Genomic DNA, 26395 nt, shown 5'->3' on the forward strand with positions numbered 1-26395 from the left:
TATAAACGCTTACCGATACCAAGGGGTTGTGAAAAAGGTTGACTTTCATTTCAATAAGATATGTAATTTCAAATATTATGATTGATATATAAATATACACGAGAAGTTTTCATACTGAGGTTGTTAGTTTGTTATTTCTGAACAGATCAACAGTTTGCATGTTAGTATTTAGGAATTACGATTTGAAGCAGTAACTGACTGCAAGGTAAAATAGTTTTTCATCTGCCCAAGTGCTTTTTCTATTCACATTCCTCTCTTTCTAAGTTTTAGCACACCAACTGCTAGCGTATTTGTATTTTAGCCCCTCTCATCCCAAATCATAGCTTAAATCATTAATTAACACGTCAGTTTTTTAGAAACAAAGCATCCACCACACTTAACACTGCATCTTTCCTTAAATACTGGATTACAGGTGAGCAACAGGCCAATTTAAAATCTCTGGAGAAAATGTTTAGTTAAAATTGTGATAACATCAACCATGCCATTTAAATTGGAAAGTCTTGTGTATTAACATGAGAACTCCACCATCCACTTCCAGATTTAAGGCGTTGTGGCTCTCCAGGACAGATCAAGAATGGTGATTACGAACTGTTGTCTACATCTGGCAAACTGGTGGCCCTGTACTCTTGTTACCATGGCTTTAAATTAACGGGTGATGCATTAATTGCTTGTGAAGGAAATCAGTGGAGTAACAAACTTCCGGATTGTGAAGATGTGTGACATTTAGCATAAGTACTGAATATCAAATAGTACTCTTTACAGTTGTTTTCTTGCAACACAGACATGAGCAAAGCACATCTCTGTACTTGGAAACCGTTTTATTCTCCACTCTGACTGGAACGTTATAGCCATCTACTGGTACAAATAAAGAACTGAAAAGTGCTCCCTGAATTTGATAGCCATGCATGCAATAAACTACTTGGCCTGGCTAGCAATAGCCACCTCATTTAATCTTCTCAGGAAATCTTTTGAAAGATTGCGACAATGGAGCACACCTCCCCACCACATGGAATGCTGCAAATCTCCGTTGGTTCCAAGAAGACAATGTACTTTAAATCATGTACTAAATTACTTTTTAAATATACATTTGATGTGAAGTCTTTATATATTCCGGTGACTCATTCACAGATTAAATAGCCAGCAAGAAAGTTAGGCGAAGAGATCAAAATCTTATTTGTCAAAAAGTGCCACTGTTATCTACAGTTTCTGTTACATTCCATTTTTATCTGTATTTATCCACTGCATTTGGTGTGATGTTGTTTTTATCAGTTTTGTAAGCCGACCTTGAGTGCTCAGAAAAATGGTTGCCAGCCAATCGCAGGGCACATATAAACAAACAAACTTTTGCACTCACATTCACACCAACAGAGAGTCTTGAATTAACCTAGCATGCATGTTTTGGGGATGGAAACCGGAGTTCCCGGAGAAAACCCACGCAGGCACGGGGAGAACATGCAAACTCCACACTGGCGGGGCCGGGGATTGAAACCCAGTCCTCAGAACTGTGAGGCAGACGCTCTAACCAGTCGTCCACCGTGCCACACTATTATCCATCCATCCATCCATTTTCTGAGCCGCTTCTCCTCACTAGGGTCGCGGGCGTGCTGGAGCCTATCCCAGCTGTCATCGGGCAGGAGGTGGGGTACACCCTGAACTGGTTGCCAGCCAATCGCAGGGCACATAGGAACAAACAACCATTCGCACTCACAGTCATGCCTACGGGCAATTTAGAGTCTCAAATTCATGCATGTTTTTGGGATGTGGGAGGAAACCGGCGTGCCCGGAGAAAACCCACGCAGGCACGGGGAGAACATGCAAACTCCACACAGGCGGGGCCGGGGATTGAACCCGGGTCCTCAGAACTGTGAGGCTGACGCTCTTACCAGTCCTCCACCGTGCCGCCACATTATTATTATTATTATTATTATTATTGCGGAACGGTGGTCGAACATGTTTTTTATTTAATTGTGTTATAATTCTGCAGACCTTGCCTAATAAAAAGCCTAAACCTTACTTTTACTTTCTTAAATATTGTTTGAGGTTTATTAACAATTTTGATTAACCTAAAGCACTGTGGTTGGAGATTAATAAAAATAATACTCAAAAATGAGAGAAGAGAGACCCCGTACTTGCCTAATAATTCTGCACATGTATTTTTCTATAATCCAAATAATCTACCAGTTTGTCAAGAAAATAGCTACACTTATTTGTTAAGGCATGTTTATTCACGATTGAGGACAATTTTGCATTTAACAAGTAGTTAATTTAGTAATATATATCGTAGTTATGGCACCATGGTGAATGACTGGTTAGAGCAAATACTTCCACTGTTCTTTGTTTGATAACAATCACAATATGCCTTGGTTTTCTTCTCACATCATCTTCCTCTTCAGGTACACATCGAAATTTGCATCCACTGAAAAATAGAAATATATTATTAAACTGTGTCAAGACATCCCCCGGCATGGCACATGATGTTTTATACCTCAGATTCAGGAAGCGTCAGTGTCATTCCATCAGAAAAACGTTTGAAGATTTCTAATGGGGGGTGGGGGAGCAACAATTATTAAAGCTGAATACCGGTACATGGTGTAAGAGTCTGATACACAATATATCACATGTGTTCACAGGAATCCAAATTCCCTATTACCAGCATGATCACTTTCTGGCCCTAAAAGCTACAATACTGCCCTTTCACATATAATAATGCTGAGTTAGAGAGCAACAGTAGTGCCAGTAAATTTCTGTAAACTTGAATGATACAAACCTACTGGACGACAGTGTTGTTTGTCTTGTTTTAGTAAAACAATTTCAAAAGCGGGAGGTGAGTAGTCTGAATTGGATTCTGGAGTCGTGCACCACTTGCTACGTCATACTCATTCATCATATTTTTGAGCAGTATTTGCTGTTTGAGTATCTTACCTGAATCGGGTGACACTCTGCGAAAACAGCAAATGGCTCCCGTCTCTCGACCTCTATAATAAGCTTCCTCCAATGGAAACATACTGTGACTACTACATCACGTGTACTGTATATAATTGAAGCATATACAGTACAACAATGCTTTTCTGCAATGGTACCGCATTCTTAGTGTGCTCAGTATTTCTGCACTGTACATTTTTCTTGTATAATCATGTTTTCTTGCACGTGTCTCTTGTTATATACACGTTTCGTGTTATTTAAACTGAAATGCTTATACACCGTGGAGCCATGAATATTACAATGCATGCTGGCAACTTTGAGCATATATTACAGTACATGTATATATAGCTGTAGATTATACAGTTACGTATTCATCACAGACCATACAGTAAAACACTGTAAAGTGATTATACTTTAATTAAATACAGTTTCCACTGCATCATGGGATTTTGGTTGACATCACACACTATAAAGAGAGAGCTATTATAATTTCTTTAAATCAGTGTTTTTATTCATTGTTGCGCTGATGAGTCACACAAGGAAAGCGGGAGATCTTTAGGCTTGCAGAAAAGGAGACCAAATTGAAACAGGATAAGGAAGTACACACTTGTAGCTATATCGCAGACAACCCACAGTCAGGGTTTCATGAAAAAAAAAAAGTGCAACATAAATGCAACGCAAGAGTTAAATAAGACACACATTCAAGGAACTTCAGGTAACAAAAACACACATAATTCATGTTACGTGAATTCTTATCGTCCATGAACATTAAGGATTAACGACTTTATTATGGCAACGGTTCAGCATTTCATGTATGCAATGCATGCTGGGAGCCACGCAGCATCACAGTTCTGCTGCAAAATACAGTAACTCTCAGTGTGATGTCAACCAAAATCCCCTGGTGCAGTGGAAACTGAAGTTAATTACTGTATAATCACTTCAAAGTATTTCACTGTATGGTATAACGCTGCATGTCTAATAATGTGGAACACAGTGTAGTGAATTGTATTGCATGATGAGATTAATATCAGAATCTACCCACTTTTCATACACACAAGGCGCAGAGCTAGACTGATGAAGTTCTCCAGTGTTACATGTTCAGAGGAATTCCCATAGCGCACAGCCAACATATTTAACATGTTGTCACTGACCCTTACTCCTGAAAACACACGAGAAAAAAAAAAATATACAAAATGTCCAGACTCGTGACAGAAACTAAGGAAATTAGGAGAATAACAGACAGGTTATCAATAAACAAATGTCAACCAAATTTTACTCTCACGAGGGTCGTGCAGAGACCTTTGGAGGGGCAGGTGCTCAAAGTTATAAAGGGTTACATGGAATAAGCGTTTGAAACGCCTTAGCATAGCATTGCAGGCTATTCATGAAAACAGAATAAGAAAAGACACTTGCTTTAAGTACACCTGGAATTGCAGTTTCTAGCAAAGGTGCGCACCATTTTCTTAGTTGTTATTCAGAATGATAACACACCCAACAATTAGTATTTGTGCGCAAATTACACCTATTTTGTGGTCATATATGAGCATTTTGTGTGCATGTCACAACTATATTGTGGCCAAAATGAAATTCCCTTGTCATGCCTGGAGCTCTGTAGATGTTAGTGGATTTATTCTCTAGAACGGTATTTGTTTTCAATTAAACACAATTGAGGAATTGATTTTAGAAGGTGCTCCACCTCACATTCTCCAGAAAAGTTAGACATTAATTTAGCACTTTCGGCAGGAGAGCAAATAAAATATTGCAACAATACATTCATAACACTGATGTGGACGGAATTTACCAAACAGTTATCATGAAAGGAAAATGCATGAATGAAAATTACACAACATCTATTGAGTTAAAATACAATGAAGCTAAATCACAACTGGCCAGATAATTAACTGTCCAATGATGACACATGATGGAAAGTAAAAGGAATTGAACCATTTTTTTAAATATAAATTAAGATTTCAAATCCTCAGATTTTTTTCGTCAAATTGGACTACTTTCTGATTTCCTTATCGTCCTCTGTCAAAGCAAACAAGTTTCCATTATTGCCTATTTTCTGACATGTTTGGAATCAAAACACTAACCCAGTCATTCCCAACAAGTGCCCGGTCTGCCCAATTTGAAATCCTAAAGCCCACCAAAACCTTAAATCAAAACTCTGCTCAAAACATGAGGCTAAGAGCCCAAAGCAGCCCTCTCACAAGCACTCTCTCACTAGTCAAATGCGTATGACGTTATAAATTTTCATAAATTATATTAGGTTTTTTTTTTTTAATACACAGTTACATTAGATTTTATTGCTAAAAGGCCCCAGACAGGCTTACACATACTCGAGCACACGTTAAAATAGAATTAAAAAAAGAAAATGACAAAGCAGCACCTTCAGGGACAAAAGGACAGATGCCCGGGCAGCAAAAGCCCCGCACTCTGCACGCCACTGATTCTCACTGTACCTAAAGCAAAGGCAGCATTCCTCAGCTCATTGTGTGAAAGTGTTCCATTTGCTGAGACATCAGTACGTAAGAAAATATCCTGGAGAAAGATATATGTAGAGTAGGTAGAGACAGTAACACAACAACGTTTGGACAGTAGAGAGAAACAAATAGTTTGATTGATTCCGAGGCTATTAATCATTTGTCTGTTTACTTAAATATGGACGCATTTACCTTGTATGTGACAGCCTTCTTCCACAAATTATATAGTTCCCCAGCATTCAGTTTGCCGTTGACAGTTGTCTTTTCAAATTAACATCAAGGTGAAAGACCGGAACAACATGTTTCACTGCCATGTTTAAAATTAAAACTTCTTTTTTAAGTGTAGATTGTATTTTGTTTCATTACTGCATTTCCTGAAAACACCCAAGAGTGGAACTAGAATGGTAATCTGTCACGGCGTCCGTCTGACTAATTTCCTTGAAAATAATCACATGCTTGGTAAAACTGGCCCACTCCACTCCTTGTTTTTCAGGAATGCACATAACAATTACATAGAAGCCTTTCTTCACCACTGTTCCATCTGCTCTACCAGGTGGGTTATTAACAGTGTTGCGCAAGGTACTTTCAAACATTAGTTATTACTAATTGAAATCATCCCTCCATCCATTCCATCGATCATTTGGATGAAGCCTATCCCAGCTGACTTTGGGCAAGCGGCTGGGTACAACCTGGAACAGTCCCCAGTCAATCACGTAGCGCAAATAGACAAACCTTCACACTGCCATTTGCATCTATGGGCAATTTAGTCTTGAGTTAGCCGAAAAAAAGCATCATTTTGGATTGTTTGGGGAGAACATGCAAACTACACAGAAAGACCTCAGCTGAGATTCGAATGCTGATCCTTTTGACTGTAAGACAGACACGGTAACCAAATGCGCAACGTGTCGCCCAGTTACTATCATTTGAATCTAATAATATATTATTATGCAGTGGAAACGCAGGTTACGAACCACCTGGTTCACAAACAATTTGGGCTATGCACAAAATTTCCATGGGAAAGGTACCTCTATTTACGTTTGTACGATTTGCGAACAGTCTTGGCATGTACGAGCAGAAGGATCTGTTTTCTGCTTCTTTTCGCGCCATATAGCCAAAGTCAAAGTTGAAGAAGAGGAAGAGGTGGAAAGCGGGTTCTTCGGCAGAATGAGAAGAGGAAAGCACAGAGCCTAGAACTGAATGTTGGGACTATGACAGGAAAATCTGGGGAGTTGGTTTGACATGATGATTAGGAGAAAGGTTGATATATTGTGTGTCCAGGAGACCAGGTGGGAAGGCAGTGAGGCTAGAAGTTTAGGGGCAGGGTTTAAATTATTTTACCATGGTGTAGATGGGAAGAGAAATGTAGTCGGCGTTATTTTAAAAGAAGAGTTGGTTAAGAATGTCTTGGAGGTGAAAAGAGTATCAGATTGAATGATGATGCTGAAACTTGAAATTGAGGGTGTTATGTATCATGTGATTAGTGGCTATGCCCCACAGGTAGGATGTGACCTAGAGGTGAAAGAGAAATTCTGGAAGGAGCTAGACAAAGTAGTTCTGAGCATCCTAGACAGAGAGAGAGTCGTGATTGGTGCAGATTGTAATGGACATGTTGGTGAAGGAAATAGGGGTGATGAAGAAGTGATGGGTAAGTACGGCATCCAGGAAAGGAACTTGGAGGGACAGATGGTGGTAGACTTTGCAAAAAGAATGCAAATGGCTGTAGTGAACACTTTTTTCCAGAAGAGCCAGGAACATAGGGTGACCTACAAGAGCGGAGGTAGAAGCACGCAGGTGGATTACATCTTGTGCAGGCGATGTAATCTGAAGGAGGTTACCGACTGTAAGGTAGTGGTAGGGGAGAGTGTGGCTAGACAGCATAGGATGGTGGTGTGTAAGATGACTCTGGTGGTGGGGAGGAAGATGACAAAGGCAGAGCAGAGAACCATGTGGTGGAAGCTAAGACAGGACGAGTGTTGTGCAGCTTTTCGGGAAGAGGTGAGAGAGGCTCTCGGTGGACAGGAGGAGCTTCCAGAAGACTGGACCACTGCAGCCAAGGTGATCAGAGAGGCAGGCAGGAGAGTACTTGGTGTATCTTATGGAAGGAAATGAAAGAAGGAGACTTGGTGGTGGAACCTCACAGTACAAGGAAAAAGGATAGCTCAGAAGAAGTGGGACACCGAGAGGACCGAGGAGTGGCGAAAGGAATACATTGAGATGTGACATAGGGCAAAGGTAGAGGTGGCAAAGGCCAAACAAGAGGCATATGATGACATGTATGCTAGGTTGGACACTAAAGAAGGAGAAAATTATCTATACAGGTTGGCCAGACAGAGAGATAGAGATGGGAAGGATGTGCAGCAGGTTAGGGTGATTAAGGATAGAGATGGAAATATGTTGACTGGTGCCAGAAGTGTGCTAGATAGATGGAAAGAATACATCGAGAAGAGAAGAGAAGAGATAGCAAGGGTGGAGGACTTTAAATACTTGGGGTCAACCGTCCAGAGCAATGGTGAGTGTGGTCAGGAAGTGAAGAAACGGGTTCAAGCAGGTTGGAACGGGTGGGGGAAGGTGTCAGGTGTGTTATGTGACAGAAGAGTCTCTGCTAGGATGAAGGGCAAAGTTTATAAAACAGTGGTGAGGCCAGCCATGATGTACGGATTAGAGACAGTGGCACTGAAGAGACAACAGGAAGCGGAGTTGGAGGTGGTGGAAAAGAAGATGTTGAGGTTCGCTCTCGGAGTGACTAGGTTGGATAAAATTAGAAATGAGCTCATCAGAGGGACAGCCAAGGTTCGATGTTTGGGAGACAAAGTCAGAGAGAGCAGACTTCGATGGTTTGGGCACATCCAGAGGAGAAATAGTGACTATATTGGTAGAAGGGTGATGAGGATGGAGCTGCCAGGCAAGAGAGCTAGAGGAAGACCAAAGAGAAGGTTGATGGATGTCGTGAGGGAAGACATGAGGACAGTTGGTGTTCGAGAGGAGGATGCAGGAGATAGGCTTACATGGAAAAGGATGACCAGCCGAAAGGAAAAGAAGAAGAATATCACCCTAATAAAACTATAGCCAACAGAGCAATTAATCTTTTAAATGACAACATAATGTCCTATTTTCAGAAAATTTATGTGAAAAGAAAAAGATAGTTTCTTCTGGATCGGTTTGTTGTCCCAAAATAAACCAGTGAATTAGGGAAAGAGACAAACCAAAGAAAAAAACAAAACAAAACAAAAACCTCAGAATCAGAATTTCCCCATGTTATTATGGAAGAACTATTCTTCAATGAAGGAGCTGTCGCCTCCTGCCCTTTCCCCTTCTTAGATGAAGCCAGAGTAATAAACCGTTATCAAGTTTATTTAGTGTGTTATTTCTTCATAATAGTGTGTTTGCACGCATTTCTATCTTGCACTATATTTATTTTTAACCACAAACTAATAAAAAGGGTAATTATAACTTAGTTTGTGGGCTGGAACGGATTAATTGCATTTCCATTTATTTCAATGGGAAACATTACCTTAGTTTCCGAATGTTTCGGGTTACAAATGGGCTCACGGAACATATTCAATTCGTAACCCCAGGATCCACTGTATTGCATCATTATGGGTACTGATCATGTAACTCCTGATCTGTACTGCATCATGCCTGACTTTTGTTTAAGCAGTGTGGGTTCAATTCTACTGGATGACCTTTGATTGACTGGTGACCAGTCCTGGGTGTAGTCTTCTTTGCACGCAAGGTCAGTTGGGATTGGTGTCAGCTCACCCGTGACCCTGTACAGGGTAAGCCGTAAATAAAATGGATGGATGGACATTACTAATGTGAATTGGAATGCATTAGATACTTTTGAGTTACAACTGTGGAATCCTAAACAACAGATTACCAATGACAATAGTTTAGATTTCAATTCCCTTGAATATAATTACTGTAACTGTGATACTTTTGGAGCATGTTACTCCAAAACTGGTCAATGCCCTCATTTAACAAGTCAAGCAATGGCCACATGTACATTCCTCTCACCTACAGTATATCAGGTTCTGAACCAAAATGTAATAATGATTGTGTGGGCGTACCACATGATGTTTTTTCGTCTTGTTCTGCCTGACTTCAAAAAACAAACAAAAAAAGGATACACTCATCATAACAATCATGCTGCGGCATGCATCAATACTGAAGCCCCCAGTTTTCAAGTCTCCTACAAAAAAAAAACAGCACATCAGAATCATACAAGGTCTGTCCTTTGATAACATTTGTGGAAAAATGTTCAGCCCTTACCTTTCAAGATTTGGTCATTAAGCAGCTTTTGAAGCAGCTCGGCATCCACTTCATCATACTGAAATGAAATATATAAAGATTAGATGACCAACTTTCTGGGATTACATATGTCAGAAGCATGCTAACAGAACAAATACAGTTCAAAGAGATTATTTCACAGTTGAAATATTGATGAGATGAAAAACAACGGTGTAAGTAACAGCTTAAGTCTTGATGCCAACAAGTAACTCATTCAGCAGAGGAATACCAACACTCATACTCTTGCAGAGAAATGTGAGCTTTTAATTCCTCGTGACTGGCAAAAACAGGCACACTCAAAAGAGTCGGTGGAGTTTTTCTGCGTAAATATATTGCAATGACAATAATGTGTCATCAACATTTCCAGTACTTCACACTTGTCAGTTAAAAATGTATGTCGCTACTGTAGAATATATGAATTACCTTGTCAAATAATTGCCGGAACAATATTCTCTTATCATCGTCAGCTGCTCTGGACTATAAGACAACTCGTGTTAAATTCACATAACAAAAACAAACAAACATAAAAACTGGCTTGCTTTTGGCTCAAATTCAAACAAATAAGCTTGTAACACAACCTCTTCAATTTCTTTATGTCCATAGTTTTGCCCACCAGAAGTCTCACTGTGGAGATATATTTTGGAAAGGTAAACATCTCCATTAGAATGTAAATTCATATTTTAGGGGGAACTAGCAAGACACTTACTGGATGTGGGCCTTTGCCTTGGAGAGGATGGTCAGGATGAAGGAGGCAGTCTCGTTGGGCTTGAAAGTTGATGGTACAATCAGGTATTCCCCGGGCTCTAACATAACGAGCTCCATTACCTCACGAGCGTTTAAGTAGTTTTTAGTCTGTACAACAGGTATGTTTCTGCTGAAGAAAGATGCTGGAAACTTCCCTCTATGTGCCTTCAACTGTAATTCAATTTAATACACATGACATTTACAGTAGGTTCACGTAGCAACATGAGATAGGTGGTACTGATAGAAATATACTCACTTCTTCAGGCACCTGGGATTAAATAAAAAATGTTTCATGTTAGGGACAAAATAAAAAGACAGTTATTCATCTGAATCATGTAAAATGGTGGTAAAATAAAATACAAATATTGACAAATAAAAAATACACACTGGAAAATTTAAAGTCAACTAAATAAAAATATGTTCTCTGATAGAGTTGATTATCAATTTGTTGTAATTTATAAATACCATAATTTCTCGTGTATAATGCGCATTTCCTTCCCCCAAAAATGTCTAAAATCACTGGTGCGCATTATACATGAGTATAGGGGAAAGTAAAAAAAACTTTCCCATTTTATAAATGTATGCCGCCATCTAGAGGTTATGAAAAAATGGTACACCTTCATATCAATATTCCACCGCCACCGAGAGGTTATGAGAATGGTGTACACTTTCATTTTAATATGCCAGCACCACGTAGAGGTTATGAAAAAGGTGTAGCCTACACTTTCATTCCAACATGACAGGGTAATGTATGACTGCATAATATGTACAGTTGTGCTCATAAATTTACATACCCTGGCAGAATTTGTGAAATATATATTTATTTATTTTTATGACGGATGACTAAACAACAACCATCATTAATTTCTTCATAATTATGTTTTGTTTGATTATAATGCTTTTCTGAAATATTTGACAGTTTAATTTGAATCCCATTACAATAAAACTAAATGTGTTTCGCCTGGTCGTTCATGTTTTCTTTGAAGAATTGTACCCATCTTTCAAAGTCTCCCCGGGTAATCAAACATATGAGCACAACTGTGTTTTTTCATTTACTAATAAAAGTAGGGCTGTGAATTTCAAAAGAAAAGCAAGTAAATAAAAAGCATTACGTGTTCAAATGAAGTGGTTAACTTCAGAATAATTATTTAAAAAAAAAAAAACTACAGAGAATACTTAATGTTTTGATCATATGCGTAGAAGCAAAATCATGCATTGTAAAAATGCATTATACATAGGTAGAAGGGTTTTTCAGAATTTTGAGGTCCACTTTGGGGGTGCGTATTATACATGAGAAATTACGTTAATCTGTCACTGTCTTTGTTATATTTTCATAAACTGAACTAATTTTACTGTGTACCTTCCATTATTATTATTTTCATTACTATTCTTTTTTTTTATTTTATTTTTTTTATTTATTATTATTATTTTTTTAATTGTATATGAGGATCTCTTTTGTTCATTTGACCTTTTGTCACAGCAGCACTATTTTAGTATATTTAACTATTTGAAAAATGAGAGTAGTAGCGCTGAACATGCTAAAGTTGACCTTGAATACTGAGAATCCAATGTGGAGATTCTTGACCAGGGCTCTGTTTCTTTTGTCTGGCTTTTGCATGAGAGACACCAGCATGTTTTTTCCCCCTTGTTTGGAAGCACATTCACAGTCAATCTTGGCTCGATACTGTGGATTAGTCCAGAAGCGCTGCTCTGTAATGCAAACAATTTAGCCTGCTGATTATTATTTTTTTATAACCATACAAATACCACACGTTATTCTTAAACAGTTCTACAACAAAAAAATTTGACAAAAACAGATAGGTAGGTATAGATATAGGTAGCTAGGTAGTGGATTGAATCCGGATATTTGAAAAGTACCAATGTTATTCATGCATCCTCCAGCTGTTTTCCCAGCAAGCCATCTGCCTTCAAAGAAACACGTCTTCCAATGGCAGGACGGGTTTTCATCAAGGAAGTCGGGACATATACAGCAGATGTCAAGATCACTATAAAATCCACAAAATTCTTCCAGGCTCATCCTGTTGGAATCATTGTATGGTTAGAATTTCTGATGACCATTATCACTTTGATTTTAATGTGCTTACCAAAACTCCCCATTGTCAACCACAGAAAGGCACAGAGCTCGATCTTGTGGGCTCACAGTTTCCCACAAAGGTGACCTGGTAATTTGGAGGTAAAGGATCATTTTCAAATGCTCAGTCTTCAACAGATAAACTGCAGCACGCATTTATGAAATACCAGAGCCTTAATCATGGGACTGGTACAACCAATACAGATCTGCTCGCAATGTTTTATATAAGGAAGAATCTTTTGTTGTTTATTATAAACCATCAAATACACCAAAATTCCTAATCCCTACACTTTTGGCATCCTTTGTTGTGTTATTGCAGTGGTATAGTATCTTAAAGGGGGAAGCTAAGCACACTGCAGTCCGTTGATTAGTTGATTCAATTGTGAAATATGATCTGAAACGAGGACACAAAACACCTTTTCTCATTCACACTTTACTTCCTTTAATAATTAATATATATATAAATTAATAGTGTATTAACATTTTGGATGCCCTGCAATACTTTATGTTCCAATTCTGATAGTCTACAATTTACTGTACATTACAACATCATCATCATCATCGTTTGCCACTTTCTTCTGCAAGTTTAAAAACATACCATTCACAAAATAAAACTATATACTGTACACGACTCTAAATTTGGTTGAAACAAATAATTTTGCTCTTTGCTTTATGTGGTATATGATAATTATGACAGGAACTGAAAGTGTCTCTGACGGCACATTTCCTGATGGGACCTACCGATCACTCCAGTTTCCATTCCACTCTCCCCTGCCCCAAGGGTTTAACAAACGCACCAGGTTTACTGCTTGCCCGCGACTCATCATCTGTTTCGTAAACCCAAAGAACACCAAATGTTAGTTGTCAACCTCATAAATCTACTCTTTGAAACGTCTAATCCTAAATAAAACACTTATGAACCAAACTTAACCCAAAACGATTAGTTGCACTACTGTGTCAATTTTGTGTTCAAACTTTCATGTTCACGAAAAGAGGTCAAAATAGTTCACCTGTTTGACCCCTGTGATGGTGTAGGCATGGCCTTGGACCAATCCATTTGGCAAAACAGTGTTGGCCGATGTTGCCTACAAGTCACAGCCAGCATGTTTTAGGTAACCACATAATACACAGTGATAGAACAGAAAAACAGCATATTATTTGCCTCTTCACTTCCTCATTGCTGACAAGATGTGGAATGACAGACTTGTCCTTTGGTGGGCCCTTACAGCAGCTGAAATATGTATTCACCATTATAGTCATTTTTTTCATTAAATATACTTCCAAAGGTGCAACTGACCTGAAAATTTCACCATATTTTGGGAACAACCAAAGTAATCTATACATTCAAAGAAAGTGGAACAAATAAGCTCAGAAATTAAGTTGTGTAAAAAATTGTGCCATGACACAGGGGAAAAGTATTGATCACATGAAGAAAGGGAGGTGCAAAAAGGCATGGAAAGCCAAGACAACACCTAAAATCTATTAATAGTCAAACAGCAATCCAACCCCTTGTCAGTGCAAATGAATATCAGTTGGTTCAGTCCTAATTGATGGCCTACAAAAAGGTCTCATTGCCAAGGTGTGAGTCAAGACACATCTCATGATGGGTAAGAGCAGAGAGATGTCTCAAGACCATCGCAAACTAATTGTTGCAAAACCTAACAACGGCATTGATTACAGGCGCATATCGAAGCTTCTGAACGTTCCAGTGAGCACGGTTGGGGGTCATAATACGTAAGTGGGAAGCCAATCATACTGTCACGATAGAGGTTTTCGAAGGCGAGGAAGGCAAAGCAAAAACGTGGAGGACCCAAGTGCAGGGAAGCAGGGAGGCAAGGCAGGAGAGGATTTAATCTCCAAAAAAGGGCAAACAAGGAACATGGATAAAGCAAACTAAACAAGGTCCCACAACAGATAACCAAAGTAAAGAAACACTTGAATAAACCAAGAATGGCAACAAAACATGACTGGTAACTAAGACGTGGCCCAGACAGAAACAATGACACCTGACAATGAACTGACAAGAACTGTAAGAAACCAGGGAACTAAATACAAACAGATTGACGAGACAACGAGGAACACCTGGACAAGACAAGAGCGGCTGGAGGGAGCTGATTGGTCGACACCAGGTAGAAGGTTGACGAGAACAGGTGGACACAATAACGAAATGAGCACACAACATGAACAATATGGAACACAGGAAAACATGGAACACAACTCAACACAGCCCAAACCAAAACACAGACCATGACACATACTACCATAAATTTGCCTCGATCAGGTGCTCCGTGCAAGATTTGTGTCAGAGTTGTGCAAAGAATAATGAGAAGAGTTGTCCAAGAGCCAAAGACCACCTGTGGAGAGCTTAAAAAAGACCTGGAATTAGCAGGTACTGTTGTCACAGGTAAAACAGTGAGTAATGTACTCTGCCGTCATGGCCTGTATGCACGCTCACCAAGACCCCATTGCTAAACAACATTGGGACAAGCCAGTTAAATACTGGGAGAATTTAGTCTGGTCGTATGAGAGCAAAATCGAACTGTTTGGATGCCACAATGCACACCACGTTTGGAGGAGAAATAGCAATGCACATCACCCTAAAAACACCATACCAACAATAAAGTTCGGAGGTGGGAACATGATGGTGTGGGACAAAGCAAATGCTACTGGTAAAGTGCACATTATTGAAGGAATGATGAATGAGCCAATGTGCCAAGACATTCTTGACAAAAATATCTAGAGGATGATGAAAATGAAACGAGGGTGGACATTTCAGCAGGACAATGAACCAAAGCATACTGCCAAGGAAACTCTCAATTGGTTTCAAAGAACAAAATTAAAGCAGCGAGAATGGCCCAGGCAATCACCTGACTTTAATCCAATCAAAAATCTATGGGAAGAACTGAAACTCACGGTCCATAAAAGAAGCCCACGGAACTTTCAAGTTTTGAAGATTGCTTGTGTGGAGGAATGGGCCAAAATCACACCAGAGCAATGCATGCGGCTAGTTTCTCCATACAGGAGGCATTTTGAAGCTGTCATTGCAAACAAAAGCTTTTGTACAAAGTATTAAATAAATACCGATTGGTGTGTTCAATACTTTACCTTATTGCACATTATTACACACAACTTAATTTCTGAGTTTATTTGTTCTACTTTTTTTCTTCTTTTTTTTGTACATATGGATTACTTGCGTTGTTCCCAACATCTGGTGAAACTTTGTCAATAGCAGCTTGGGAAATATATTTAATGAGAAAAGTGGCGACGTGTTAAATACTTATTTCAGCTGCTGTGTTACAATAAGTTAATCATACCCTAAGCTTTTCTTTTATGTGCAAGCTTGTTCTCACAGTGTGAAAGAAACTGACATGTATGAGCTTTGCTTGATATGCAGTAAAACATACAGTAAATGAGTAAACCTCAAGTTTACTTTGAGATTATATATTTTCAAAGGCATACTTGTCTACAAATATTATTCCCACGGATATGGGCCATTGATTGCAAATGACATTTGTGAATGTGAACCAGGACCGGCTGGTGGAGTTGTCTCTAGGATGAATGGATATGTGCGTGTACAGTGGAGGGAAAAAGTAAGCAAACCCTTTGGAATTTCTTACATTTCTGCATAAATTGGTCATAAAACGTGGCCTGATCGTCATCTAAATCATACTAATAAATCTAAAAACGACTTTAACTAATGACACAAATAATTATGTTTTCATATTTTAATTGAAAACAATGTAAACATTTCAAGGACAGGAAGGAAAAAGGAAGTGAACCTCCAGGCTTCGGATTCTCCAAGAGTTAATCAGTTAGGTGTCAGCCAACCTGGAGTCTAATCAATTAAACAAGATTGGAGGTGTGGCTTAAAGCTGAGAGATAATAAGAATTGTTGACTTCTATAAAGCTGAGAAAAGGTGACAAAGAACATCTAAAAAAAAAGTCTTGATGTTCATCAATCCACAGTGCGACAAATTGTCTATAAATGGAGAAAGTAGAGCACTATTGCTTCTCTTCCAAGGAGTGGCCGTACTGTAACGATGACAGAGCACAGAATGCTCAATGGGGGAAAAAAGAACCCTAGAGTGTCAGCTGAAGACTTACACAAATCATTGCCACATGCCCACGTCTCCGTTGAGAAATCTACCATACGTAAAGAGACCTCAGGAGAGCTTTTCACACCAGACATCCCCATTGTGCTGCTATCTTGGTATGCAAGACGACCTACTATGCATGTCAAACTTTTAACGAGTCAATGCATTGCGCCACAAACCAGAAGTTGTCGTCATATGCGACAACAGAGATAAACAAAACAATTTGACTCATCATTAACTTTATACTATTTATCCTTCTCATCTACAAAAAGATATGCCGGTACATATATTTTGAAATATTTTTATAATTTTAGTTTTTTAATTTTATCATTTAATGTTAATCTTTTTCAAGGTGAGTTAGCTGCGCGGTAGGGCTGCACCCTAGCGCCCTCTATTGGTAAACCGCCACTGATGTGCACACAAAACCAAATTCATTTAATGTTTAAATGTGAGACAGCAAGATGTAGTAATGTTTAGCACGTGTACCTCACAGTCAACCAAGGAGACCTGGGTTTGAATCTCTGTTGGATCATCTCTGTGTGGAGTTGTGTATGTTCTCCCCGTAGTTAAGTGGGTTCTCCCTTTTGGGAGGTGGGAGACCACCTCCCAAAATGATGCATTTTAGGAAGTCTCTACCCGTAGGTGTGAATGTGGGTGTTAATGGGTGTTTTTTTCCCATATGTGACTTGCAATTGACTGGTTCCCAACTCCAGTTACTTGCAACCCTAATGATGAAAATCAGTATAAAATATGAATGGATAGATGTTTAAAAAATGAATACACGCAAATAAATGTTCGCAAAGCAAAATTTTAGATTCCAGAAAAATTCTACTCAAAATAGTTCACACACAGACAATTCTAATCTGTCTTGTATGGTAGATTTTTGCTTACCCCTTGAGGAGTGCCACATCCCATCAGTGACTTGAATTGTCTGGCTCTGCACATAAGCTCCCAAAGGTCCGGGGGAGGCTCTGACAGCGTGATAGAAATGTGAACACCACCTGTGAAGTCCACCAACGCCTCATTGGGTGTTCCAGAACTCATGTCTGAATAGGAACCACATACTCTGACAGAGGTTTATTAGAATTATTTGCGAAGGCTACAAAAAAATAAGCATACATTTTTTTTAAATCAGTTTACATAGACATGGACATACTTAGCATAAGCTTTCTCCAACAAGGCGGGCCAAAACTCTGTTGGGTCTCTGGAGTTCACAAAAACGAGTCTGCCATTGATTGTTGGGAGCTTGTCATCAATGACAACGTCTACCCATCTGCCAAATCTCCAGAACTGAAATGTTGTGAGAGATTAAGTCAAAAATACAGTTCTTCTGCTATTTAGTTTGCAGTAATCAAAAGTTGAAAATTTCAGCAAATTTTATTTTCCATCATAGGGGTCTTTTTTACAATGGACATACAATGTTTCAAGGTTATAAATGGCACACAATGAGCTCGTTTGCGCAGCGGAGTAAGGATTCGTCATCATGCGGCACAAGAAGTCATTGTTAAAATTGTGTTTCATTTGATTGGTTTATATTAATGTTGAATGCAGTAGTAAAGTCATTTATTGTTAATTAGGCATAATTACAGTAAATAGTTTTATATAATAGTTCAGCACATAGTTTAGGGAGAGTTAGTAAAAAGAAATGTGTCACGTCGGTGCCATAGGAAGGCAACTACTGTACTTTGTAAATCGAGGGGTTTCTGTATTCTGGTTATGTATATTTTTTGAATAAAAACATGAATTCAAATGCCTTCATGAGTCATGTTGATAAAACACAGACACGCTATGACAGCATGTTACGAAATCACAAGACAAGCAAAGCAAATACAACCCCAATTCCAATGCAGTTGAGACGTGTTAAAAATAAATAAAATCAGAATACAATGATTTGAAAATCATGTTCAACCTATATTTAATTGAATGCACTACAAACACAAGATATTTTATGTTCAAACTGATAAACCTTAATGTGTTTAGCAAATAATTATTAACTTAGAATTTTATGGCTGCAACACGTTCAAAAAAAGCTAGGACAGGTGGCAAAAAAGACTGAGAAAGTTGTGGAATGCTCATCAAACATCTGTTTGGAACATCCCACAGGTGAATAGGCTAATTGGGAACAGGTGGGTGCCACGATTGGGTATAAAAGGAGCGTCCCTGAATTGCTCAGTCATTCACAAGCAAAGATGGGGCGAGGTTCACCTCTTTGTGAACAAGTGCGTGAGAAAATAGTTGAACAGTTTAAGGACAATGTTCCTCAATGTACAATTGCAAGGAATTTAGGGATTTCATCATCTGTGGTCCATAATATCATGAAAAGATTCAGAGAATCTGGAAAAATCACTGGATGTAAGCGGCAAGGCCGAAAACCAACATTGAATGCCCGATCCCTCAGGCGGCACTGCATCAAAAACTGACATTAATGTGGGTTCAGGAACACTTCAGAAAACCACTGTCAGTAAATACAGTTCGGCGCTACATCCATAAGCGCAACTTAAAACTGTACTTGCAAAGCAAAAGCCATTTATCAACAACACCCAGAAACGCCGCCGGCAAAGAGGAAAAGAACCATCCGGACTGTTATGGATGCAAAGTTCAAAAGCCAGCATCTGTGATGGTATGGGGTTGTGTTAGTGCCAATGGCGTGGGTAACTTACACATCTGTGAAGGCACCATTAATGCTGAAAGGTACATACAGGTTTTGGAGAAACATATGCTGCCATCCAAGCAACGTCTTTTTCATGGACGCCCCTGCTTATTTCAGCAAGACAATACCAAACCACATTCTGCACGTGTTACAACAGTGCAGTAAAAGAGTACGGGTACTCGACTGGCCTGCCTGCAGTGCAGTCCTGTCTCCCATTGAAAATGTATGGCGCATTATGAAGCGTAAAATACGACAACGGAGACCCCGGACTGTTGAACAGCTGAAGCTGTACATCAAGCAAGAATGGGAAAGAATTCCACCAACAAAGCTTCAACAATTAGTGTCCTCAGTTCCCATACGTTTATTGAATATTGTTTAAAAAAAAGGTTATGTAACACAGTGGTAAACATGACCTTGTCCCAGCTTTTTGGGAACGTGATGCAGCCATAAAATTCTAAGTTAATGATTATTTGCTAAAAACAATAAAGTTGTTCAGTTTGAACATTAAATATCTTATCTTTGAAGTGTATTCAATTAAATATAGGTCGAACATGATTTGCAAATCATTGTATTCTGTTTTTATTTGTTTAACACAACGTCCCAACTTCATTGGAATTGGGGTTGTATATTCATATAGCGCATTTCATACACAAGGTAACTCAATGTGCTTTACATGATTAAAAGCATTTAAAAACAAAGAAACAAAACAGCTTATACAAATTTAAAACATAGAGAAAAAAATAAAAATAAAATTAAAACAGCGTACAGTGCAAGAAATATCATTGAGAAGTGGAAATGCTCTAAAAAGCATTTAAAAGCTTTAAAAGGTTATAAGCAAACATTTTAAACCTGGATTTAAAAACATTCACACTTTGGGCTGATGTCACTTCTGTTGGCAACTTATTCCATTTGCGTGCAGCATAATAGCCAAATGCTGCTTCACCATGTTTGCTTTGGACTCTGTGCTCCACTATTTGACCTGAGTCTGTCGATCTCAGAGCCCTACTTGGTTTATATTCCATTAGCATTTCTTTCATGTATTCAGGAACTAAACCATTTAGTGTTTTATCGACCAGTAGCAGAATCTATTCTAAAGCTGACTGGAAGCCAGTGTAAAGACTTTGGAATTGGACTAATATGCCCTGACCTCTTTGTTCTGGTCAGAAACCAAGCTGCAGCATTCTGAATGCGCTGCAGCTGTTTAATGCTCTTTTTGGGGAGTCCAGTCAGAAGACCACTACAATAGTCAATTCTACTTGAGATAAAAGCATGGATGAGCTTCTCCTGGTCTGCTTGACACATGCAAACCTTCACTCTGGATATGTTCTTCAGATGGTAGAAAGCAGTTTTAGTAATTGATTTGATATGACTGTTGAAAGTCAGGTCGGAGTCTATCAGAACACCAAGGTTTCGGACTTGGTCTTCGATTTCTAAAGAGCGTGACGCCAGGTATTTACTAACAGCAATCCTCTTTTCTTTATTGCCAAAAACAATTATCTGTTTTTTTGTGGTTTAATTGAAGAAAAATTTGGCTCATCCAGTTATTTATCTGTTTTAGACAGTGACACAACATCTCAATTGAACTACAGTCATCTGGAGACACTGCTAGATATAACTGTGTGTCATCTGCATAGCTATGATTGTCAAAATTAAAGTTTTGAAGAATTTTACCCAAGGGTAGCACATACAGGCTGAACAGGAGGGGTCCAAGAGGTGATCCTTGAGGGACCTCCTAGGTCATTTCCATTCCATGAGATGGGAGAGGTCCACTTATGAAAAACTCAGCATCCAAACATTGCACTTTTGTTCGGAGATCAATGAAATATCGCTTCAGTACCTCTGATTGCTGCTTGACAGCATCTAGGGCCCCTGTGTGAAAAATGACTGATTTCACAGTTGGGTGCTGATTTGTGATCTCCAAGATTTTTTTTTTTTTAGATATCAGACACCATGTCATTGGTCAAACATAGTACTTTGGTGTTCTTCTCACTGCAAAAACGTTTCACATCCTTGATAGCTCCATCACTAACTATTAACATTTATGGGTGCCCTTTTTTTCTTGTATGATTTAGTTTCATACATTTCAGTGGTGGTGGGGGATTAGCATTCTTGTCCAGGGTCTTGTAAAAGTGGCTCAAATTAATTTGTAAGTCTGATGTCAATGTTTTGCATTGACTTGCGTCCTCTTTTCTTGCCCTTCGCTGTAGCGACCGTCCACGGCCGCTCTCTCGGGGTTGAAGATGCACGCAACACAGGCCAGCTGGATTCCTCGGTAATCTGCTGCTATTCTGTCCTCCCTTTTAAATGTTGTTCCAAAGATTTAGGCTTTGCTCGCGTCCTTTTTTCATGCCCTTCGCTGCAGCGACCGTCCACGGCCGCTCACTCGGGGTAGACGCAGCATGCAACGCAGGCCAGCCGGATTCTTTGGTAATCTGCTGGGGTTATGTCCTCCCTTTAAGATGTTGTCCCATATCTTTGGCCTTTGCGCCCAATAAAATTCCAGAGAGAACTGCTGGATGATCCATGACCATTTCCACAGTCCACATCTGTCCTCTTTGTTGAACTAAGTGGCTGTCTGTTAGCACTCTTCTGTTCACTATTTTGAGACATCGGTAGAGTGGTTTCACTGCCCATTTAAATCCACATACACTTCAAGACGGTGGATTTTCGTTTCCAGGATTGACATCCTCTGCAGCAGTCCATGATAGTCCTCAGTGGAAATGGGAGGCATCTTGATTGCTTGTCTTGTTTCTATTAGCAGGCTGGTGCTAATTCGCAGGCCACACTCACGTAATTGTGAGAGGGAATCAAATAATATTGGAATATGTCAACAACTGACTGTATCTACAAAGAAAGTACAGTCCCAAAGGTTTAAAAATATCCAGGAGTCACTGCTTCAAATTTTCTTTTGAAGAAAAAAAAGCTTAATAGAAAAAAAAAAACAGGGGCTCAAGTAGAGCGAGCAAAACAGCGTCTGCACTGTACAAGAGCGAGAGAGAAGCAACAAGCAACATATAAATTTTAATCTGAATGTGTTTACCCGAAAGTGAAACAGTCCACAGTAGTCCTTAACAAAGTTTTGCTCAAGAGGAACAACATACTCAAAGATAACTCTCTGGAATGTCAGTGCACCCAGAGATGCAAGAAACCAGCAGTTACCTGAGAGAACACATATTTAGTGAGTGGTTAGAACAGTGTACCCAGTTCCTGAGGAATAACACAATCAAAAGTACAGGCTAGGTGGGAAGCTATTTATAAACAGCAATTAATTCAAAAGTCATTTTCTTACCAACAGCGCCTTGACCGAAGTCAAACCTCGAGATGCCATCAACAACAAAACATGGATTGGGAACCAATTTCTGAAACAGACATGGTGGACAAATTGGGTTAACAGCACAGTGTTGGGAAATTAATAAATGTAATTAATCGTTGAGAATATGCATTTAAACAATGTCCAACTTACTCTGTGATTTTGGTGATTTAATGCTTCAAGTCAAGAACAACAAAACAGTCGAGCCAAAAGTTAAAGACATTCAAAGACATTCAAACAGTTAAAAACATGAAGTTTCTTCAAGTGTAACCATATGAATATAGAGGGCTCCTCTCAACTTCAACAGTTTTGGTGTTAAGAAACTCCCAATTTGACCTGAAAGTGTTACTCAAATCTATGGTTTACTGCACCCTTTTTTATTTGTTTTACTGATGACAGCAATTCATGTTATAACTCCTTTATTTACTTACATGGTAAGAGTGGTAAAATGTTACTTTAAACATTACCTGTAAACCTGTAATGAATTGTGTTCAAATTGTGAGGATCCACTTTATTTTGACTACAATAACAGTAGGGTCCCCTGTTTGGGGATGGGTATGATGACCACAGGTTTGTTATTCAATAAAAGCTTACCCCTGGTCTGTGCCATTCCACTTTTTGCAGGTCAGAGGGGTTTAGTACATCGTTGCCAATGGATCTTCTGTCGGGGGGGAACATTTCATCGATGTAGCGTAGTTGCCGATTGACACAATACTCTTTCAAACTTCGGTAGTCTTGTTTGAAAAATGCTTCGGGGTTGTTGACGGTCCCGTAACCATCTCCGTGGTGACGTGCATTCATGATGGTCATGCACACGCCTGGCGAATGCATTTCTGTAGTGATTGAGCTCTGTTAAAGAATAGGGGTTTTAAATGATTAGGCCAAACTGTCCTCCTTTACTGATATTACTATTTGATCGATTGATTTGAGGTGGCATTTTAAATCAGAGTTACAGTTTGTTGATTATTGTTTAAGAGTATATCTTGCAGTGACCCAATCAGTCTCTGTTCAGTTTTTTTTTGGTTTTTTTTGGTTTTGTTTTTAACTTAATGATATCTTGAACATAACAAGATAGCTTATGTTGGAAAACATATGACGACACCCCCAACATATACCATATAATAATAATCTTAGATGGTCTTCTAATGTAAGCGTCAAACATGGTGCAACACAAACAACATTTTAAGCAGCAAAAGTTGGTAAAACCTGAATTTTGAGTCACTGACAAAACTTTTGGACATAAATGTACATGCCATTTGAAAAACACGCATTACCTTGTCACATTAAAATGAACCATTTAAACAAACTGCTTGAGCCGGTTTTACAGCTGCAAGATTAGTATGTGAACTGGTTTTCGGGTTATGTAAGGTTAATAACCAATGGTTTCTCTCTGGTATGAGTAAAAAGTGTGCATATTCTAATGATATTGATTGAAAGCTCTGTACTGTGAAATTTGACATTCGGATGTTTTTTCTGTCACTAATGTCAACACATCTTGCTAATTTTTTATAGTTATGGAAAAACGAACATATATAGTCGTTTCAGTTGCAAAGCTCACTTCGTCTGTTTGCCTCTTTGCACTTTTAAGCAACTAACATTCATCGCATGCCTATATTTGCTTGCAATTGTAACTTTATATATACATGCATTTGTGTGACATGCAATATCAACGATAACATGGTGGAAGTCAACGTCACAACGAAGCACAGACTGAAAGCACACTTTGAAGGCATGTTGTGCATTTATTTAGATAACTTTTTTTTTAATTCAAGTTCAAACGTAAATGAAATATCATATTAAAATCCCAGAATATTCACTCACCAGGGCAGGCAAGGTGTGTGCGTTGTGTTGCGTCCAGGTGGATCAGCTTGTGTGGGAAGGTTAGGTTTGTTCTCTTACATAATACCAGCGCATCCTTGAGGCTACAGCAGTGCAAATAATCTCAGAAACGCCACCAATGTAGCCATATGGGAGAACAAAACAAAAAAGCCACTTGAATCTGCATTTATTTGGATGACATGTTGTTGCATGATCAGATATTTCAACTGCTCTGGCTTGTTCAAGGTTTCGCAATAACTTATTCTTAACACACAAAACAAATTAGCTACTGCAGATTACTTGAATGACACACAACTAACAACATGTCTCAACGTAATTTTTCAGTCAACATTAGTTCTCACATTCATTATGCAATCAAGTTCACCTATTCTTTTTATGGTTATATTTGCTGGTATGTAACTGGTCAAATTGTGCATTGGATGTTGATTCCTGCCCAGCCCCCAATACCCAGCCACGGTCTGTTCCAAACACATATTTAAAAAAAAAAAATACAATTAAAAAATGGGTGCACTTCATCAAGGACAGTCATCTGGTGGAAATGTGATGATAAAAACGTCACAAAAATATAAAATCTACTTTATGACATTAGAAATTGTAAACGGCAACAACCAAAGTGAATGTTCATGCGGTGAAGACCCCTCAAAATTTAAAATAAATATATGACAGTGAAATATTTAATCTATTAATTATCTATTATTATTACTCTCAATTTAATCAACTAAAAATATTTGGCGCTACAGACAATGTTTTTAAGTTCGATATGGTAGAAAAATACTGCAGACGCATACGAACATGAACAACAACATTCAAACTTAGATTTTCCATCAGGCTAATAAATACACAAACAGAGCAGGACCATTCTTAAAGCACAGTTACACTGAACTCCTGCATTTTTGCAGTTCGGTATTTGCAAATTTACAAATTTCTGGATTTTCTTTTTGAACTCTGTCCTTTGGTATTTGCTGAAAATTTTGTATATTTGTGTGTTACGCTGAATGAATATTTTGGTCCTGCATGGGTTTATTGACGCATATGACTCTCATGCTGCTTGCCAAACTTACTGCAGATGCTTGTGAGAAAAATATTTTGGTGGACTACCTGAAGCCTTGATTGCATTCCTCAGCTCACCCAGTGACAGTTTTCCAGTTTGTGAAACATCAGTATGGTAGAAAATGTCCTGGGAAAAACGTAAAAAAATCAAGAAAAATCATCCAACTATGTACAAGGTGGGTCAGAAAAGTTCCAGGACTGGTGTCACAAAAGAAAGATGTATTTGAAATTCAACTATAAAGTTTTCCCCTTCAAAGTAATCCCCCTTGGAGTCTAACATACCTTCCCAGCCTTCTCTGCTGTGCCTCCATGCACTCCTGGGAGTATTATTCCAGGATACTCCACAGCTCCGTCATCCCCGTCTTCAAAACGGGTCCTCTTGAAGACCCCTTTGAGCTTTGGAAAGAGAAAAAAAATCAGGTTGGGTGAGCAGGGAGTTTACTCCAGCACAGAAACGTTCTTCTAGGCCAGGAATGATCGGATGCTCCGGGCATTGTGAGCAGCCACTCTGGTCTACCAGCCATGAGTTGTCCTGCCGCAAACCTTGTGTCTTTTCGCGAACTGAAAGAAGCAAGCGCTGTAGGATGTCTTTGTAGACGTGCTGTTTGATTATCTGGCCCACATTGAAGAGGCAAAGTCATAGCTTGGGTTTGAAATTATATGTTTTGTGACACAAGTCCTGGAGCTTTTCTGACATACCTTGGAGAGTATGTTTCAAAGTAGCTGCATGACAGCGGGTAACGGTCTGGAATCAGTTCTGTTTACCTTGTATATGCTTGCTATAAAATTATTCAAACAATTTCAGAAATTTGTCAAAACCTAGTTTTATTTATACCAAAGGTTATGTTAGCTTGCATATGTCGGCTTTTATTAATATAATTTCATATTAGTAATTATCAGTCATTATCATTACTACCACATTTA

The 26395-nt window shown here is 38.8% G+C and overlaps 2 protein-coding genes across 7 annotated transcripts in view; one reads left to right on the forward strand and one right to left on the reverse strand.

Moving 5' to 3' along the window:
* tpo (thyroid peroxidase) overlaps positions 1-1121 on the forward strand; it is a 36752-nt gene extending 35631 nt beyond the window's left edge. For all 3 annotated transcript variants that reach the window (XM_061795105.1, XM_061795103.1, XM_061795104.1), the window contains one exon: positions 539-1121. In XM_061795105.1, coding sequence (XP_061651089.1) covers positions 539-720 — 182 coding nt within the window. In that variant the 3' untranslated portion in view covers positions 721-1121. The remainder of the gene's footprint in view (positions 1-538) is intronic.
* zgc:136872 (uncharacterized protein LOC678524 homolog) lies at positions 1100-24754 on the reverse strand. 4 transcript variants are annotated; one of them, XM_061795106.1, is made up of 22 exons: positions 24404-24746; positions 23177-23431; positions 22562-22631; positions 22313-22431; positions 17779-17912; positions 17514-17688; positions 13539-13613; positions 13270-13355; positions 12542-12616; positions 12315-12475; positions 11986-12146; positions 10693-10704; positions 10399-10607; positions 10271-10316; positions 10116-10169; positions 9675-9732; positions 9533-9594; positions 5598-5666; positions 5385-5463; positions 3965-4081; positions 2486-2538; positions 1100-2416 (listed from the first exon to the last, which is right to left on the reverse strand). In XM_061795106.1, exons 2-22 carry the CDS (start codon positions 23411-23413, stop codon positions 2390-2392), a joined length of 2079 nt encoding a protein of 692 aa, XP_061651090.1. In that variant the 5' UTR covers positions 23414-23431; positions 24404-24746; the 3' UTR covers positions 1100-2389. The 4 variants fall into 4 exon arrangements, with proteins under 4 accessions (XP_061651090.1, XP_061651091.1, XP_061651093.1 ...); XM_061795107.1 differs by lacking the exon at positions 13539-13613 and having other exon boundaries at positions 24404-24749; XM_061795109.1 differs by lacking the exons at positions 22313-22431; positions 24404-24746 and having other exon boundaries at positions 23177-23313.
* Between the last annotated feature and the right edge of the window lie 1641 nt (positions 24755-26395).

This window comes from Phyllopteryx taeniolatus, chromosome 13 (genome assembly GCF_024500385.1).
Source record: "Phyllopteryx taeniolatus isolate TA_2022b chromosome 13, UOR_Ptae_1.2, whole genome shotgun sequence".
In the NCBI taxonomy this organism is placed as follows: Eukaryota; Metazoa; Chordata; class Actinopteri; order Syngnathiformes; family Syngnathidae; genus Phyllopteryx; species Phyllopteryx taeniolatus.

Excerpts from the sequence above, each read along its gene's own strand:
- zgc:136872 (XM_061795106.1), bottom strand. The coding sequence starts at position 23,413 with ATGCATTCGCCAGGCGTGTGCATGACCATCATGAATGCACGTCACCAC. Across the intron at positions 17,913-22,312 it reads GTGGACTGTTTCACTTTCGG|TTCTGGAGATTTGGCAGATG; the intron begins GTAAACACATTC and ends ACAACATTTCAG. Across the intron at positions 9,733-10,115 it reads TCCGGCAATTATTTGACAAG|TATGATGAAGTGGATGCCGA; the intron begins GTAATTCATATA and ends ATTTCATTTCAG.